General features: G+C 44.4%; 1 protein-coding gene across 8 annotated transcripts in view; it reads left to right on the forward strand.

Moving 5' to 3' along the window:
- TIAM1 (TIAM Rac1 associated GEF 1) overlaps nucleotides 1-19,761 on the forward strand; it is a 321,420-nt gene that overhangs the window by 288,391 nt on the left and 13,268 nt on the right. For all 8 annotated transcript variants that reach the window (XM_016162370.2, XM_016162369.2, XM_016162372.2 and 5 more), the window contains 7 exons: nucleotides 4,164-4,343; nucleotides 5,232-5,300; nucleotides 5,624-5,749; nucleotides 9,618-9,726; nucleotides 12,913-13,092; nucleotides 13,176-13,294; nucleotides 18,723-18,831. In XM_016162370.2, the coding sequence (XP_016017856.1) occupies nucleotides 4,164-4,343; nucleotides 5,232-5,300; nucleotides 5,624-5,749; nucleotides 9,618-9,726; nucleotides 12,913-13,092; nucleotides 13,176-13,294; nucleotides 18,723-18,831 (892 nt within the window). The remainder of the gene's footprint in view (nucleotides 1-4,163; nucleotides 4,344-5,231; nucleotides 5,301-5,623; nucleotides 5,750-9,617; nucleotides 9,727-12,912; nucleotides 13,093-13,175; nucleotides 13,295-18,722; nucleotides 18,832-19,761) is intronic.

Genomic DNA, 19,761 nt, shown 5'->3' on the forward strand with positions numbered 1-19,761 from the left:
CTGTCGACTATTAGATTTGGTGTCATTTAATGAAACTTGAACATCGACAGCAGAAATGTCTGATTTACTTAAATGATGCCTTCATGGTTGTTTCTTTTTCAAAGTTTGTTCAAAAGGAAACCTAAAAGGGGGTAGAGAGCTAGCTACAGGGATCACTGTTGTATATAACGGTCTCTGAAATTGTGGAGTCCTTAGCTTTGGTGTTTGTCTCCCCCCAAAAAAACTTAAGTTAAGGCTATATAACATTTTAGGTCAGTCGGGCCCCTTTTAAATCTGCGGGATGTGTTAGATTGTTCAGATTCAAAGGGACAGTTTTAGAACTCTGAACTCATCTAGAGATAGAAATTGCCTTTGGCGGTTGCATAACAGGAAGAGCTTACACTGCTGGGGAGCTGGAGTCGATACTGGGTACTTAAAAGCCAACCCCCCCCCCCACCCCTTCTGTACTTTCTTTTCATCTTCCACAGGAAGAAAGAGATATTATAAACACCGAGCTGCATGCTGGCCTCAGTAAAGTGGCCTTTCTCTTCCTGCAATTGTCCTGTTCTCCCCTGGCTGTGGTTGGATGATTCTTAGTCCTGACGGTGGGACAGCTCTGCTACCCTTTGTCAGTTTTAAACGGGCAGCTCCGAGATGCTGCAAGTGCTTTTCCATTTCCAGGGTGACTGTTGCTTGCAGTCCCCAGGTTGGGGGAGAGGTTCTCCTTCTCAGCAACCCTTCGCTGCTCGTCCCAGGTCCAGGAAACTCGGCTTTTGGGAGTGCGTGGAGATCCTCCCATGGCAGCTGCCCTTCTGGGCACGTCTGGCTTCAGAGCTTGGGGGAGGATGACCGGGAGGCCATGTAATGAACACTCAGCGCTGGACTGGGAGGAAAGCACCGCGCTCAGCTTCTCCCACATCCCGCATCTCGGCTCTGGCGCACGGATCTCAGAAGTCCTGATGGACTTTGATGTCGAGAAGTTCGGCTCCACTTAACAGGGGCGGGGTGACTTAAGAGCTGGGCCAGAATGTGTAAAATCTCTAGATTAGAGGAATTCTAAAGAACACCTGCATGTCCTGCTTCCTTCTGAGGATATTTTTTGGGGGTCATATTTTGGTAAAACAAAATTCTCAAACTTGATGACATCCTATAAAGTTAACTGTGTCCAAGCAAAAAAATTTATTAAGAGCCTTGTAAATAACCCCCTTTGATAATACATTATAATTTGTAATTCTATATTTCTTTCATTCTTTATTTAAATAACATGTAATTAACAGTAAAAAAAAAAAAAAGAAAGAAAGAAAAGTAACATCCATTTTGACTCAGTTCCTTGTGATAAACCTGAGAGTTTATACGGTGGACAGGAGAACAGGGTTACCAATGGGGAAAGTGCTTTGCCGGCTCCTCAGCTTCGGGGACCACCTGACTAAGTCGATCCTAAGCTGAGGGTGTTGTCTAAGAAGGAAGGGGGAATGCTGAAGGCCCTGAACTCTCAGAAGAGGACTCAAGGGAATTTTATGTGTCCCCTGGGATGCTAAGGGTATTTCCTGATACAATTCAGGACTTGGCTCAGGGGAAAGAAAAGTGAGTGACCTGGCTTGGGTAGGAGAGGTTGGGTGGAGGACGACAGGTTGAGCACAAAGTCCCTGCCCACGTCCCACTAACTTGAGCTTCCCCTACTGGCCTGTTTGAAAAGTAAGGATGTCAGACCTACGAGGTGGTAAACTTTACACAGGAAAGTCAGGAACCGTACTCACACTCTTAAAAATGGAAACCTCCAAGTATTTAAGGTCAAACAGAGGGAATGAAAACCCAGAAACTGCATCCCATGCCTTCCATTATTATAAAACCCAGATGTAGCCGAGAATGGCAACAAGGCGGTGCGGTATGCATTGGGAGCACGGAGTTCTGGAAGTGTGTTTTGGAATTTCCTGCCTTCAATATGTGTCAGAGTCCCAAGATTATAACTTTTGCCTTTATCTTAAAGTGTGGGAGATCTTAGTATAATATACGAGGACACTGGATTTCACACGGCAACTCGTCTAAATGTCAAACTGTAGAAAGATGCACTGTTTCTCTGATGGGAACGCAAGGCTGGCTTTATTTATCGTGAGTAGTAGCTTCGATGTTAATTTGCATGTAAGTGACAGGCAGCTGTGGTTATCGTTGGGACATTTAGAAGAGTATTGTGTAAGGGAAGATGCCAGTTATACATTTGTTGTGTTAGGTTCCTTTGCTGAGTGCCAACTCCAGGCAACAGGGGCGAGTTTGGGATAAGCCGGAAGGCAGGGCAGTTCGTTGCAACAACCACCATCGGTCTAAAGGATTTTCATTTCCATGGGTCCCCCCCCCGCCCCCATCTTTGATGCAGTTGCCTACATAGTTATCATTGGGTCATCTAAAAGGTATGTGAACATTTTCATTCAAATAGATCTATTTGTTCCTTTTTGATTTTTAAGACAAAGCCAAGTTTAACTGTATGTTTAAGGATAAAGTGGAGTTAGTAAAACCCTAACCTAACTAAATAAAGCTATTTTGGTTATTTCTACTGAAACCAGCTTTGATGCGAAACAAGTAGTCTTTCTTTTGTAACAGTCTCACGGAGATGTCATTCACATGCCACACAGTTCGGTCCATTTGGGTCAGTTTTTTGTCCGTCACCGAAGGGAGAATTCTTTGTGGGCATATTCAGTGTCTGCAAGAGACACCGATTCCATAGAGAACATCGACAGGTGACTAATGCTTCCTGGCAAGTCAGACGGGCAGTAATGGGGACAATAAGTAAGCTGTGGTGACCGTCGGAGAACTGGGACAAGAGTCACGGATCGGGTCCTGGCTCTCCTCTTCCTGGTCATGACATTGGTGCGAATGCATCCTCGTTAGGTTCTGATTGTCCGTGACCTTGTACTGCCTTTATTCCAGACTCCCTTCCCTTTGGGATATGCTAATGAGGGAAAGGCATGTTAGTGTTAGCTGCCTTCCTCTGGCATGCACTCAGTTTTCGCTCCTTTGCCCTCTGCAAAATGCCAGGCTTGACATTCGGCTCTTGGCACCAGCTGTTGTTATGGGGAGGATGTTCTTCTCATGTTCCTTCTGGGTCGGTGGGTAATAGAAGTAATTCTCTATCTGCACAGGTCTGTATTGGACATACTTTGTGCCTAGGGATGAATTAGATGGTAGAAGAAGCCATAGTGAGTTTTAAAAAATACTATCCCTTACACAACCCACCCGGAGGTTCTGATTGAATTGATTTAGGGTGCACACTGGGTATTGGGGGGTTTATAGGCTCCCTGGGTGACTTGAGTGTGCAGCCACATGGAGAGCTACTGACCCCACCAGGGTTTCAGCAGCCCAGTGACAGCCGGTGCTTTGGAGAACTATTTTGCATAACTTAAAGAATTGGGATTTTAGAATCCTAGCTTCCTAAACTTCCTCCTGAATCATCCCAGGGATTAGGCGGGGACTGGGCTCTCCCTTTGAGGTCTTGTTCAGGACCCAACACCCCTTATTCTTAGAGGGGATGGCATCTTTCTGCCTTTGGAGAAGCTGGAGAGATGGAAACTTCTTTTTTTATATATACGTGGTTATCTGTCATCTAGCAAGTTGCCTTGGTGTCAATTTTTAACAGAGCCAGGAAGAATCTTAGCTTGTAAAATCATCTTCCAACATGACAAAGTATATATCAGCACACTTAACCGGGAGCGTGGTGATAATTAATAAGCTTTGTATTTTGGGTGAAATGCACTTCGTTGCTCTGTACCTCGTCTGTCTTCTCATTGGTAAGCTTCTTGAAGAGTGGTTACGAACCCGGTTCAGATCCCAGCTCTGCCACTTCCGAGCTGTGCAATCTTGGATGTGTTACTTAACCTCTCTGGGCCTCCGTTGTGTCCACTGTTACATGGGAAAGCCGACAGCCATTACTTACCGTGCGGGATGATCACATGCCTCAGACCAGTGCCTGGCATGCGGCGAGCACTCCGTGTATGTCAGCAATGGTTGTTACGGTTGTTCTGAGCTTTTGGCGAGCTCTCAGATATGCGGAGTGATTTGGGGAAAGGAGAGATGATATTCGTGTGCGGCAGTTCCTTAACGAGGAAGAACATCGTTAGCTGGGACGGATGTCAGCAGGTCTCTCTGATGAGTGGTAACGTCATCCCCCTTGCCTTTTCAACTGTGCTCTGAAGAGTACGGAACAGGTGGCCGCATTTTGCCGCAGTCTGCATGAGATGAACCCCAGTGACCCGAACTCATCACCTCAGGACTCTGCCGGGCCTCAGCTGGCCACCATGAGACAGCTCACGGACGCCGATAAGCTGCGGAAGGTGATCTGTGAGCTCCTGGAGACGGAGCGCACCTACGTGAAGGTACGTCGAGCTCTCGCAGGGCCGGCCTCCCCCTCCGAAGGGGAGCTTCGCACGTTGGTACCTTTCCAGCTAACAGGAAACGAAGGCTGCAGGATTTGGCCTTTATTCTGAATGTTAAGGTTTTCTATTGTGTTTCAAGGAAGCACATCAGTTCTTATAGCAAAATAAATATAATCAATTGATCAAGAAAGGAGACAACGGTGTGAATATTAATTGATCCTCCTGACCTTTCTAAATACGCTGTTGACCTAATGCTGAAATTCAATTTAGTTTTGAAAAATTTATTATCTTCAAAATCTAATTTGAGTCTAGGCAGAAGGATATCAGATCTGTTTTTTCATCATATTATAGCTTGTTCTGGTATTTAGTTCTATTTCTATAACTATATTATTTATTTCTATATAATTCATAATACATATAACTATGTTATTTCTAATAATTCCTATAACTATAATTATATATTCCTATATGTAACTTAGTTATATTTAGTTGTGCATTATAACAGCGTAATCTGTTTTGAATGATCTGTTTTAGCCTTTAAATTAGAGATCAGCAAATTACGGCCCTTGGGCCAACTTCAGCCCTCTGCCTGTTTTTACAAATAAAGTTTTATTGGAACACAGCCGCACTCATTCATTTGTGTATTATCTGCCACTTTCCTGTTATAGCAGCAGAGTTAAGTAGTTGTGACAGAGACCATATGCTCTCTAAAGCCTGAAATATTTACAGAGAAGGTTGGCTCACTCCTACTTTAATGGACCTTGTTGACCTAAAGTCGGTAATATTAGCATTTGGGACAGAATTGATTTTTCCCCCCTTTAGATTCTTTATAGACTTGTAGATTTTCAGATGTGCTAATGAGGTATTCTTTCTTCTTTCAACCCTTAGGACTTAAACTGTCTCATGGAGAGATACCTAAAACCTCTTCAGAAAGAAACTTTTCTCACCCAAGATGAGGTATGGTGGGAATTGTTTTTACTTTGTGAGGCTCACACTGCATTTTTTCTGGGTGAAGAAGAAGGAGTAGGGGAGCGCACACAATACTGCTGAAAGCATTTTTGCATTCACTTAATCATAATCATCATAATAAATAGGTCCCATTATTTCCTGTTAAGCTCTTGGCTTGTGCCCAGAGCGAGGAGCTGCCTCTCCCCTCTGGTGGTGGGTTCATTATCTTAATTGATAAATATTGTTAGAAAAACTTGGAAATCAAAAGCAAATAGTTTCTGAACACTAATGAAATGTGAGGAGGATTAATTTTTATTTTTTTCATTTTCTAGCTTGATGTGCTCTTTGGAAATTTAACCGAAATGGTAGAGTTTCAAGTAGAATTCCTTAAAACTCTAGAAGATGGGGTGAGACTGGTACCCGATTTGGAAAAGCTTGAGAAAGTCGATCAGTTTAAGGTAAGTTACACCCTCAAATAATGTAAAGCTGCCCTGATGTCCCAGGTGGGTTATCTTTGTAGGTCAAATTGAATCTCCTGATAACGTATCGCAGGAGGCGTTGCGCTGCTTTTGGTGGGGTTGGGTCTTCACTGGACTGCCAGTGAGTGTCGGTTCCCAAAGAGACCCGGGGGCTAAGGCTAGGACCGACTGCCTCGCTTGTCTGGCTAAGGTAAAACCAGTGCCATCAGCTTGGAATTAAACTGACACATTGCTGGCTTCTGCTTTGGAAGAGATACCACCCTTGACCTTTCATTTTGCTTACGTGGAGGCCTTTAATACTTGCTATTAGCAAATTAGACCAGCACCCTTGGTTTTCCAGTAGACAAATTAATTTACTCTGTTCTGGGAAACTGCTTAATGGAAATGCTTCTCATTATGCAGGAGGAAGACAGTCTTCCAGCACAGGGTCCTTGCTGCCTTAATGAGAATTTACGACTAGTGTCTTAGTAGGGGTGCTCACAGCTTATTTCTTCCTCCTCGGTTGGCTTTCCTTTCCTGTAGAGACTTCCTTTGTTGCACTTGCAATCGAAAAAGCTCATCGATTCATGCACAATGGTGTTGGCTTACATGTCACCCTCATATACTTGTAAAAAGCAGATTAATTGAGGTATAATTGACAGACAGTACACTGCACGTATTTAAAATGTATAACCTGATGGATTTTGACATGTACACCTGTGAAACCATGACCACAATCAGAATAATGAACATACTTGTTAGCCCAAACATTTTTTTCCTGCTCTTCTGTGATTTCTCTCTCCCTCCTCTTACTGCCTGTCAGCCATAGGCAGCCATGTTTTCTGTTGCCGTAGATTAGTTTTCATTCTGGAATTTCACTTAAATAAACTCATGCAGCCTATGCTCTTTTTATGTGGCTTCTTTTACTTGGTATAATTATATTGGACTTCGTCCATGTTGCTGCTGCATCTATCAATAGTTCATTCTTTTTTATTGCCAAGCACTATTCCAGCATCTGGATGTACTAAACTTTGTTATCTTTCCACCTTTCTTGGGCACTTGGGTTGGTTGCAGTTTTTGGCAATTACAAATAAAGCTGCTGTGAACATTTGTGTACAAATTTTAGTATGGATACAGGCTTTTATTTCTCTTGGGTAAATACTCAGGAGCGAAATGGGTGGATCATATGGTAAGTGTGTGTTTAACTTTTTAAGAAACTGCCAAACTGTTTTCCAAAGTGATTCTACCAGTGTGTATTTCCACCAGCTGTTCCTCCTCACTCTTATGAGAAGGTCAGGTCGGTCTTTTTAAGTTTAGCCATTCTAACAGGTGTGTAGTGGCATCTCACTGTGGCTTTAATTTTAATTTCCCTGGTGAGGTGATGATGAACGTGTTTTAGGTGCTTATTTGCCTTCAATACGTCCTTTTTGGTGAAGTATCTGTTAAGTCATTTGCGCATTTATTTTATTGGATTGTTTGTTTTCTTATTACTGAGTTTTTAAAGTTCTTTGAATACTTTGACTATAAGTCCTCTATCAGATGAATGATTTGTAAGCACTGTTTTCTCCTTGTCTGAGACCTGTGCAAAAGTTTTAAATTTTGATGAAAAGTTTTAAGTTATAAAGTTTTAAATTTTGATGACGTCCAATTTTTCAAAAATTTTTTTGGAGGGGTAGTGATGCTTTTGGTGTCATGTGTTTGAAATCTTTGCCTACACAAGGTCATAAAGATTTTCTCCTATGTTTTCTCCTAGAGAAATTTTTATAGTTTTGGCATTTATATTTATGTCTCTGATCTGTTCTGAATTATGTTTGTTATTGTGTAATGTATGGATTAAGGTCGTTTTTTTGCATATGAATGTCTAATTTTTCTAGCAGTATTTGTCGAAATGACAATCCTTCGATCCTTTTCCACTGAAATACTTTTGCTCTTGTGTTGCACTGAGGTTCAGTTATCCAGAAGCTGCTTAATGTGGAGCATAATAAAAATAGATACAGATATACCTTAAAACACTTGATTTTAACTGAAAAAAATCTAACATTATATTCACATATCAGTCTTTTGCTGTGGGGCCTGGTCTTTGAGTTTAGTCCAGTTAATCACTTCAGGAGAGTTCGGGTATCAGAACTGTGGTATGAACATGGCCGCATTTTGAGCGTTTATCACAGGGCAGGGTTGGTGCATTAATTCTTTCAGCAAGTCTCCTTGAAGTAGTCATTGCTGTAAACCCCTCTTCCCTGACCTCCTTGAAGTAGTCATTGCTGTAAACCCCTCTTCCCTGACCTCCATGTCGCTGGTTTGTTGCATCGTCTGATAATGTCCATTCTGTCTGTATTCAGGACACCTGATGCATGTAGCCTTCTCTCCAGCGCTTCTCATCTGAGCTCCCAACAGTGTTTACTCCCAAACCCGTTGCCGTTGGTTTCCGCCATTTCTGTTTTATTGAATTCCCGATTGAATATTTGGCCCAAAAATATAAAATACTTGTAAAGATATTCAGACTGTGTTGTACAGAACACTCGTCCTCAGGCCGTAGTTGGAGGGGAGGGGGAATACAGTTCTGAAGTGAAATAGGTTTTGGTCAAATTTCGCCTTGGAAACGTGGACTGTCCATCAGCCGGTGGGAGGCACTGTGAAGCCCTGCAGAAGAGAAACACAGCGAATCGCAGTGCCACAAGAAGAAATAAACACCTTAACGTTCTCTCTGTGGCTATGAGCGCTTAGTAAATATTAAGTTAAATGAAGGAGTCGATGTGGCCAAAACTATGGGTGACCTGTCGGGCCTTTTCTTCTACAACTTGCCTTGTTTAATTATGGAATGTGGCTTGAAGGATCACGACACTTAATAGAAGGAGACCGTCCCTGCTGATGCCTTTCGGCCAGGGGGTTGAGGTGGGGGTGGGGGCTGGAAAAAGAAAGGAAGGAAGAAAGTAGAACATGGAGGAAACCAATTTAGGCCTCTAATGAACAATTACGTCTGGTTCATAACAAACCAATTTTGTTGTTCTTGTTAGTAGACAGTGTATCAGAATTCTCCTATTGTTCATTAGCTAAATTACACTTTTGGGAACCTAATTTATCAGTCAAAATCCAATGCCTTATTTTTTGCTTGGACCCTTACTTTTAATTTGAAACCCAAATAAGCAATAGCTCTGTCCGAATAAGAGTAGGTCATTGTGAAACCTATAGAATATTCTTTTCTGAGGCCTAGTTCGCATTTTTATAATAAGCACGTAGGATAAAAAGTATTCTACCTTAGGTATATTAAATTTCTAATAAGAAAGGCCTCCACCCAGTTTTCATCCTTTCGGGACAGAGGGTACAGGGTGAGGAGGTGGAACCTAATTCCCAAAGTCAATTGTGTTTCTTTCTAATAAGCATGTTTCTTGCATTCTTATCAGTTCCCTGCTAGAAGAGAGAGTGGTGTTGGAGAAGGTAGAGTTAGTGATCATGGAAATGTGTTTTGTAATTTGGGGAGTATTTGCATTTCCTGCGTTTATTTGAAATGTTGCTTCTACTTCCCAGCAGGAGCTAATGACAGAATACAGATTTCTGTCTTTTCCAAAATGCCATATATATTTTCTCATTAACATTCGAACCTCCCAGATAAACAGAGGCCTGGAAAACAGTGACAGCTCCATTGTAATTGCTGAGAAGGTCAAATCCAGCATCTGTTAAACAAATGTGTAAGCTCATATATTTTATGCTAGGCAGTTTTAGGCCATCCATGAGCAAAGAAAGGCTGTGACTGGTGTGAATGGTGCTGACAGTGTTGGGAGGGCCAGGTGTGAGCTCCCTCTGACAGCCTTCGGATATTCCCAGGTGAGAAGAAGCATGAACTAACTGCTCTTTTTCTCGTTAAATCCAGAAAGTGCTGTTCTCTCTGGGGGGGTCCTTTCTGTACTACGCTGACCGCTTCAAGCTCTACAGTGCCTTCTGCGCCAGCCACACGAAGGTCCCCAAGGTCCTGGTGAAAGGTGAGGACTTGGCGGCGGGTGGGCGTGTTGATTGTGGATTCTCAGTTTTGTGGCTGACTGTGGTTGGGGGCTTTTGCACCCCAATCTAAGAAGAATTGATGTGCCAGGTGGACCTCGCAACAAGCCAAAATAAGGTACCGAGAAATGACATTCGTTAGATCTTGAATTAACAGTTTATCAGTTTTCTTAGAATGAAGGGTTTTTTTTTTTTTTCCCAGCTATTTGGGGCTAGAACCGATGGGTCATTTTGCAGTTATGCCAACACATAGGGGTTTAGAAATTCCCTGCTTTAGTCCTAGTTTTGCCTGTAACCTACTACATTTCATATACCTTGTCATGGAATTTTATTATCTTTCCCTCACTTATTTTCATTCCTAGGTATGTGATGATAGCCACCGTTATCACGACTCAAGTTGTCCCAGTTAGTCCCCCAAATGACTCAAGTTCCACTATATTTTTGCACAGAACAGAGTAGAATTTTTATATCGGCAAGCTCTCTTCCTGGGAAGGTGATGGAGCATTCTGAGAGTTGCCAGAAAGTCATTTGTTTCCATAGTTCGGCATGTGGTTGTTGGGGACAGGTATAAAAGCATTAAAAAAAAAACAAAACCACTTCAATGGCAAACAGTAAAACCAATAGGAAGTCTGGTTTCAGAGAATCTCCGGAAGGCGGCCGGCCGTTCTCGGCCCTTCACTGTGGCTGCCATGTGAACAGCTGCTGATCACGTGCCTCGACATGTAAATAATTGACTTACGTTCTGCTTCTCTGTCACAGAGAATGAGCCTGACTTAATTTAAAACCTATTACAGGAAATATTAGTATCATGCAGGTCTCTGGATAACAAAAGAGCCTGCTCCAGGCAACGACATGTTTATGGCAGAGTCTATGCAGCAGAGCTCTGGTTCGGCACTGAGGTTTAAAGGGAACCTGCGAATTTCCTTATCCTGCTGTCTGTCTTCGCATTGCTCTATTGGCCATACAGTTCTCTGTGTGTGTTTCTTGTTACATTTTAACTGAGTGCTAATCGTTATGAGATTCTTAATGTAATAATTTGTAGAGCTCTTTGCGCTACAGTAAAACGGTACACCCATCATAGACCTTAGAGAAATTCGTGTTGTATTTAAACAATTAGATTAAATCTGCCCCGTACAGATTTTTCCTAATTCGATAGTACATTTTGCACCTGAAAAATATTATTGTTTCTTTCAAAACTATCTCTTAAAACATTAGGTGTGACCTACATTTTTCTAACGGCCAAATGTCCCATGAGAGTAAAGAGAACAGTCTGAGAGCAAAAGCGCCTGTCTGTGATTCTTAACAGACTCACACCCAGGCTGGGCGGAAGTGACAGACACTCCAGCAGCTCACGGAGCCGACGACCATTCCCTCTTTTGCCTTGACATAAACTGTAGTTGATAGGTTAAATGCCCATGACCGTTTTTTTTGGACTTGAGGATTTGCTGGGCGGGGAAGGGGGGATTCCTAGGTCCCTTATGGGTGTGGACCAAGACTTGGGGTGGCCCACAGAAGCCATAGCTTCTTCATGGGCCTGGCCTCCCTTCCTGGGCACATGGACCACTTGGTCACCTGACTTCCAGTCCCCTTTCTCTCTGGGATTTATTCTTTGGAAGGAGGAGTCATGGCTTGAACCCATGGAGTCTGGTTCCTCTTAACGGGGCTTTAATGGATAAAACGTGATCTTTACGAGGCCTTCACCCCACGATTGCTGTTTTTCTTAATTGAATAAAGGTAGTGTGAAGAACCGTTTTACTATTTCACAGAGTCTTTTACATCAGATCTTAGCTCACACTCCTGACCGCTGAAGGTGGAAACGCAGTTTTCACCTCTGTCAGAGCTTTTGTAAAAAACGTATGCCTGCCGTTGGCTCACTTTGATATATTTATTGTCCTTTCTTCTTCCTGTTTTCCGCCGTCACCTCAGTCTTCTCCTCTACCATGTCTTTGCACTTGGAAGGCACTAGACCTGCCTTCCAAAGAAGTGTCCACTGGCAGGCCTGTCTCCGCTTGTCTGGGGACCCACAAGTCCCCAGCGCTGCTTTTGAGCCCACCTGGGACTCAGATAAAAGCCAGGCTGGTGAGGAAAGTGTTTCCTGAGTTACCTGAGATCGGACATGGGTCCCTCTGAGAGAACCCCAGGCCTGCCCTACAGATGCTAACTACCGACAGCACTGAATTAACATAGAACAGGCCTTAAAAGGCACCCACTGCAGGAGATCCCAAGGTGCGCATCCTGGCCGCACTCTGCACTCGCCAGAGCTGTGAGGTGCTGCTACTGCTGCTGGATTTGTTTTCTTTTCCGCCTTTGCTGAAAAGAGGTTCTCCAAGCCACGGGTTGCTGGAAAGATTAGGGAACCCAGGGTAAGGAGTCGTACTGGGTATAGCCAGGTCAGCAGATCAGAGGACGATGGCCACTGAAGAGATGGTTCGTTCCAGCTCCCAAGAGGAGTGTCGCACAGTGCCATGCAGGGCTACACGTGGGGCCCCAGGGTCGGTCAGGAGAGAGAGGGGCGAGGGGAAGACGAGGCAGAGCCTTCATCGTGGTTTCCGAGAGAAGGGATGGGCGTGTAAGGGTGAGCAAGCTTATGGGCTGGTTTGAATCATTTCAGTGGGCTCGGGGGTACAGGGGCCACCCCAGTTGTCTGGCGCCTGGTCCTGGGGTGACTGGAACAGGTGAGCAGTGGCTAAGAGTGTGATAGTTAATGGAAGAGAGAGTGTGTGGGGGGGGTGCGGGGGGGGGCGCTGGATTGGTTGGAAGGCATCATCCCAGGTAAATGTCCTTTGCTGTCTCTAGAAATTGTCTGGCTCTGGGCAGGGCAGTCTCCCTGGGGTCTGTAAAGCCCCAGATGTCAAAATATCGGAATAATAAGACATTCTTAACATAAGGAAGGTCAGGAGCAGCCCATGAAAGTCCAAACATGCAGGCTTTACAGACCCTGTTATCCCCTAACTCACTGTTATTCCTTAACTCAAACCCTGCTATTCTTCCCAAATAAACAAATAAACCCGGCAGGCCCTTCCAGTTGTCTCTCTCAGCCCCTTCCCCTTCCTCCTGCAACCCTCCGTCCGCTTAGTCTTGTGAAAGTCACCTCGGAACAAGGGAGCGACATCGCGAGAAGGGTGTCCTTTGGGCGTCCCGCCAGACAACCTGTGTTTGAACCCCCGCAGCCAGGACAGACCCGGCTTTCAAGGCGTTCTTAGACGCCCAGAACCCGAAGCAGCAGCACTCGTCCACGCTCGAGTCTTACCTCATCAAGCCCATCCAGAGGATCCTGAAGTACCCGCTCCTGCTGAAGGAGCTGTTCGCCCTGACGGACGCGGAGAGCGAGGAGCACTACCACCTGGACGGTAAAGCCGGGGCCCCCGCCGCGTCCCCACGGCGCCGCGAGCCTCCACGCAGCCTCTGCATCTCGCGGCCTCTTTTCTTCCAGTGGCCATCAAGACCATGAACAAGGTTGCGAGTCACATCAATGAGATGCAGAAAATCCACGAAGAGTTTGGGGCCGTGTTCGACCAGCTGATTGCTGAACAGACGGGTGAGAAAAAAGAGGTAAGGACCCCTTTTCTTCTCGGGACACACCTGTCGGTAAAGCTGGGTCGGTCCGATTGTTTGTAAAAGGTGTCATTTGTAAGAAACACAGCTATGAAGATACTGGTTTTGTTGGCGGGACTTTTTTTTTCCCTTGGCTATAGCGTGAATCTTTTTCTTCAGGTGACTTATTTTTAATATAGGAAACGTGACTCTAATTCCCAACCCTTCACTCTCAGGACCTCTGGTTTTGTTCTTTGTTAAGTGTCAGAGTGACTTCCATCACCATAGCCTGGGCTGTTTCTGTAGATACCGTTTAAGGCCAAAGCCATACCCTCAGAGATTAGAATAATAACTGCCATGGTGCCCAATAAATATTTGTTGAGTGAGTGAAAGTCTCGATGATTCCGAATCATTTTTTTAATGACTACCTGAACACTTACTCAGAAGGAAGAGTGACAAGGACAGATACATCTGAAGAAAACATAGAAGGAACTATAAGTTTTGCCTGAGTCATTGAGAAGAGCTTATGTGAATATAAGTGCTGGTAACACTGAGAGGAATCGGAGGGTTGTGATACGTAATTACATTCCTCCGTGCTTCTGTACATTCTGACTCGCCTGGAGCATTGTCCTTGGCTTTGCTTTCTGGCTCACAAAAGAGAGAGAGAGGAGAAAAGCTGGAGGGAACCACGAAGGAAAACGCTTCTGCTGTGATCAGGAGGGTTAAAGGCGGGGGAGGTGGGGCCAAGCGTGGTTGTTTAGTCTAGGGAGAACACAGGCTTACCTTCAGAGATATAGAGGGTTATTATCCAGGTTTAACTTTTATGTCCTCAGGGAAACAAAGTTTTGGACTGTTAAATGATAGTTTTCAGAAAGAGGTGAAATCAGGACATCTCATATAGATGTAAAAGCTAACACAAATGAAGGAATTTATTTTACTCCTGTAATGTGAGGGCACCAGGCAGGTATGTAATGATTTTTGGGAGAGTCGAAACAGCACAGGTGTATATATGAAGTGCAAATACGTCAAGATGGCTTGTAAGTGGAGACAAACTGGTTTTTCCACGGTGGGAGGAAGTCAGCTAAGTCACTACCAGAGTGGGCGAATTTACATCTGTCCTTTACCTGCACTTTACGAAGAGTTGCAAAGGAACTAAGGACAATGTACATGGTTGAGATCTGATACCCTGAAAGGGGGTGCTGTAGAGCAGAGGTCTCCAACCTTTCTGGCATCAGGGACCGGGGTGCTCTTATGAGAATCTAACACCTGACGACCTGAGGCGGAGCTGAGGCGGTGATGCTAGCGCTGGGGAGCGGCCGCAAATACAGATGAAGCTTCGCTCGCCTGCCCACCACTCACCTCCTGCTCTGCGGCCCAGGTTCCCACCAGGGCACAGACCGGGAGCCCCTGCTGTAGAGGATGCATAGTTTTCCAATGAAACACAATTTACTTTTTCTGCATAATATTACCAGCAGAGCAAGAGAATGCCCTCGATCTGCTTGGCAGATAATTTAACAAACCAGAGTGTACAAAAGCCGGACACTGCTCCTTCTGGATTTAGTTCTCATTTTCCTGTAAAACTGTTTATATTAGGAAAAACATGTGCTTATTAAAGAAAAGGGCAAAATAAGGGAAAAGGCCGAGAAGAACAATCTACAGTCTCAATGTTTAGGTGTTTATTTTGATTAAAAAATTACATATATGTATATGCTTCAATAATTATAATTAGAAAGTAGTTTTGTACCTTGATCTTCTTAAAATAACAGAATATTCATGTTATTCTAAATTATTCAAAAGGATTATTTAAATTATTGTGTAAGGTATTGTGTGGCCGAACAATGATTTACTTAATTCCTATCATTGGGCAATTTTCTTGGCTTCTTTTATTATAGTACTATGAATAATGCTGCAAACATTTTTTGATCAACAAAAGACTTTTTCCTCCTGTATTTTAGTTTATTTCATTTTGACAGAAGTGAATTTTATTGGGTAGTGGAAATGAACATTTTCATTATATTTCATTGTATTTTTCATTATATGCCAAATTAATTTCTGGGTTTTAATGATCTTGAGAGCCAGGGACCATTATACTGAAGACTAAGAGGCGATGTGGATAGTGGGTTGAATTTAGAGAAAATGATGAATATGATTCAAACGTCAGAGACTATAAAAGGAAATTCAGCTTTGATGAAACTGCCTTTCCTCTAAAATGAAATTCTGACAATCAAGTAGAAAATCTTTCTGGCGAGGAACAAAGAGGTAGAGTGCTCTACAAAGTAGTCTCTTGCGAGCTGAGATTTTTGTAAAAAGAAATGTGCAAAAGATGGAAGGCGGGATGTTTGACTGCGTGCCAGTATTAGAAAGTAGGAAAGTCCTAATTCAGTATTAGGATGTATAAAGCCCATAAAAATTAAGGCTTGGAAAGGAAGCCAAAGAAAGCAAGAGAGAGAGACAGAGACAGAGACACAGAGAGAGACAGAGAGACAGAGACAGAGCATTTTAAGAAGAATAAGAAAGAAATAAGCCCCTCCCAAGGGGGCCAACGATATAATGATTACTTGAGGAGAATGGTCTTCAAGCTAGCGTGGTCTTGATTCCACAAAAATAAGACCCTACGGAGAAGGGGGGCTGCCAAACACCTCTCGGGGTGCATTTTGGAACACCCATGGAAACTTAGGTAGACGGTTGGAGTTACATGAGTCACATCAGCTTTCACAAAGGTGATTCCTGATTATTGTAAGTTCCCTCTTAATGGCAACATCCAGCAAAATCCTGGAATAGATTTACGAGCAGTTTGTAAACAGTCATGATTAGAAATCTTTATCAGTATCTGCCGGGAATGGTAGTTCTGTGTGGAGATGGTGACATTCCAGGGACACAGGGTACCCGACCCTGTCATCAGCCAGCCTTCCGCGGGATGTCCCTTCAGGCAGATGTGTTCACAGAGAACGGAGGTGGCGCAGAAACATTGTACGATGCAGCGGGGCCTTCACCTTCCTACCCCGTGCTAGATTCTAGGGAGCTGAGCTGGACCACACAGAGCATCCTTCCCTTTTGCTTAAGTCAGAAGAAGACAAAGCCTTAGGGGACATTTCCCCCTTAGATGAAGGGCCCCCAAAACCCGGCTCAGCAGGACATCCCAGTCCTTGTTTGCGCAGAGGCCTCTCCGTGGAACTCAGTCTTGGAGTTTGGGGGGAAGATTCAGAAGGGGACTGATAAAAGGCCAACAGAGAGGTGTTGGCCAGAGGGAGCAACTCAGCCCCCTGATCACATTTGTCCTGCGGAAACTCGTCAAAAGAGAGAGACTGTGAGCACTGGCACTGTCAGCCAGTTTTTACTGTGTAGCCAACTACTCAAAATCTCCGTGCTCACTACAGCAAACATGGATTTCATACCTAGCACGTGGGCCACCTGAACTTTGGCTTCTCTCGGTGAGTTTCAGAGCTTAGGGCTCGGTGTGCTCCACACCTCATTCTTCTAGGATCTGGGCTGGAGCAGCAGTGGCCGTCTGGGGCTTGTCCTTTCTATGGCTGGAAGGCGGCAGCTCAAGGGCTGGTGGAAATTTCTTATGCCAAGACCATGGCCCAAGTCTCATGGCCAAGCCCGAAGTCATCAGGGCTTTGCCTAGTCTAGTGGAAGGCACTAGAAAATCACATGGCAGAAGGCGCAGATATATGCAGGCATACTTTGAAGATATTACAATAAAGTGAATACTGCAGTAAAGCGAGTTGCATGAATGCTTTGGTTTTCCAGTGCATATAAAAGAGATGTTTACGCTGTGCTCCACGGTAGTAAAACAATGTACATACGTTCATTAATGGTACTTTATTGCTAAAAACCACTGCTGTCTTCTGAGCCTTCAGCGAGCCGTAATCTTTTTGCTGGTGGAAGGTCTTACTTTCAATTTGTTTTTTTTTACAAATTGAAATATAAGGAAGTGTGCCTGTAATTCTATTAGCGGGAGAAAGTAGAGTTTGGATAGTGATCTACCCTAGTGACTTTTAATTACTTTTAAAGACATACCCCCAAGGCTGTGGCCCAGACGACACCCGGGGATGTGACTTGTGTGTATAACCATTCTTCTTGTGGGCATGAGTGGCAGAGCCTGGCTAGTTCCTTAGCTGATACTGTCCCAGGGGCTGATTGACTAGTTACTTCATACGTATAAACAAAGTAATGTGATGGCTTACATTATTTTTGTTACCCTTGGCTATACTGTTAATAATATAGCTCGGTAATAATTAGGGTAATTATTACTGTTGTAATGGTCTCATTTATTATAGTGGTGACAACACCCCCCACCGGGTTCGGCGCTGCTGGAGCCATATGCCTCCAGCACCGCAGCCCGGCCCGCTGGCGTGGACAGGGCAGTGCCCTGTGGCAGTGAGCTCTGCTCTGCAAAGCGCTGCTCAGCTGCCGCTGTGTCTAGAAGCCCATTCAGGTCACAAGCGGCAGAATAAACGAGAGTCCTTCGTCCTTGAGAAGCTCAACATCAAGTTTTCCAATGTTCAGAGTGCCGCCTTGAGGAAGAGGGACTTGGGCGTGGTGTCTGGACACGGGGTGTAGAGCTGGGAAGCCCCTGGGTGAGGGTGTGGGGAGGCATGTCTGAGGAAGAGCCTCCTAACAATGTGTGGCGTTTACCATGCGTGGATGGCAAACTCGTTGTTGTTGCAAAGTCTCATCAAAAGACCCATGATCTTCCCACCGCTGCTGAGGCTGTCAGGGGCTGAGGGTTGGGCTTTTGATAGGTTTGGAAGTGGGCCAAAGACTGCAGTAAGAAAGGCAGGCTTGACTGTTGTGAGGCGTAAACCCTGGATGGTGGGTGGAGTCTCTGGGTCATCTGTCTGGGTGGCTCTTGTCTGTCTGAGGCAGTTTAACATTTGCCCTTCAGGAGTGTGGGACCAGACCTCGTGATTTCTGAGGGTCCCAGAGCTCACACTGCACATCCTTAAAGAGCAACCTTCAAACTCCTCAGCGGGCTTCTCTCTTCCTCCTCTAAAGTGAAATCTTCTTTAAAATGAGTTGGAAGAAGAAGAAATAATTGATTCAGCTGGTTCCCAGAAGACCTTGGCTCCCAGGGGGTTTAAACTCACAGACGTTCAGTTTGCTGGGGGTGGATCTTTGTCACTGTCGCTGATGGCCATTCCCCTCTCCTTGGGAAACTCTCTCTTTGAACACAAAATGTCTCCAACTTCACAGATCAGTTTTGACGGATTTCCTGCATGTGTATTTCAGAACTCCGATTTGTACCTTTTTTCCCCACTTTATTATTGAAACTCTGGTAGACACATATGGGGTAGAGGGAACAGAAAAAGATGACCAAGTGTGTTTAAAGAAAATATTTTCATGAAGCAGAATTGACAGCAGCCTGCCGAATTTTAAAGTGTCATAAAAATCTGAGTGTTTTAACACCGCCCGTAAGTTCTGCTTTGTGCCCGGTTTTCAGGTTGCCGATCTGAGCATGGGGGACCTGCTCTTGCACACCACCGTGATATGGCCAAACCCACCAGCCTCACTGGGGAAGTGGAAAAAGGAGCCAGAATTGGCAGCCTTTGGTATGTATCTGAAGAGAGTTTGGAGGTGGGAGGGGGGTGGGGAGCAGATAGGAGGCCGCCTAATTTTTTCAAAATAACATTCTTTTCCAAGGCACATCTATTAAAATAAAGTTAATTACAGTTATCCGAATTGGTTTTTCTTCTGTGGCCACCAACATGCCACAAATACTAAATTAAACCCTCCAGCTACGTGAGAGAGAGTGAATAGCTCTCGGCGAAGGGCCGCTTAGCTGCACTGTGTCTAGTTCACCCCAGGCCTGTACACAGGGGCAGGAGAAGTGTTTTATTCTGTTCTGTTTTGTTTTCAACTGCTCCAAATATCTGTCTAAAATAATGGACTAATAATAAATCAGGGAAAAGTGAAGTGAAAAGTCCAGACAGAATATTCTGTTTGAGACCCGAGATCTGAGATCTCTGATTTTCCTCCTGACTCTGCTCTGGGTGAAGCTGGGCTTCGGGACATTGGCTCCCAGCTGAGCCCATCGTGGCAGCTCCAGGAGCTGTCATCTGCTGCCAGGCGCTTCTCAGTCACATCCTGACTAATACTGAGTGAAAGAAGAGCTGTTTGTGAATGACCGATTTTTTTTTTTTTTTTTTTTTTTTAATAAACCAGTTCCGATGGATACAGTTGCTGGAATTGGAAAGCTCGTGTGTTTGTACTGTAACATGCTTTTTGAGAGACAGAAGCTATGGGTTTGTGCTCTGGGCATTGTGCGTAATTCAGGAGATAATGGCTTGTTGCAACGTGGATGATTCTGCGGTCTGCCGTGTTGTTCCTGGGTATAAAATGATCAACGGTTCATGTTTTCGTTTTATGTTGTGATTTTTCCTAGCCTTCCCTCAGAAGGTTCATTGGTAGAAACATAGTATAAAGAAACATAATATAAAGAAAGTCTAGTATTTGCAGTCTCTCACCTTCCCTTATTTGTC

The sequence above is a fragment of the Rousettus aegyptiacus genome, unplaced genomic scaffold (genome assembly GCF_014176215.1).
Source record: "Rousettus aegyptiacus isolate mRouAeg1 unplaced genomic scaffold, mRouAeg1.p scaffold_m13_p_4, whole genome shotgun sequence".
Classification (NCBI taxonomy): domain Eukaryota; kingdom Metazoa; phylum Chordata; class Mammalia; order Chiroptera; family Pteropodidae; genus Rousettus; species Rousettus aegyptiacus.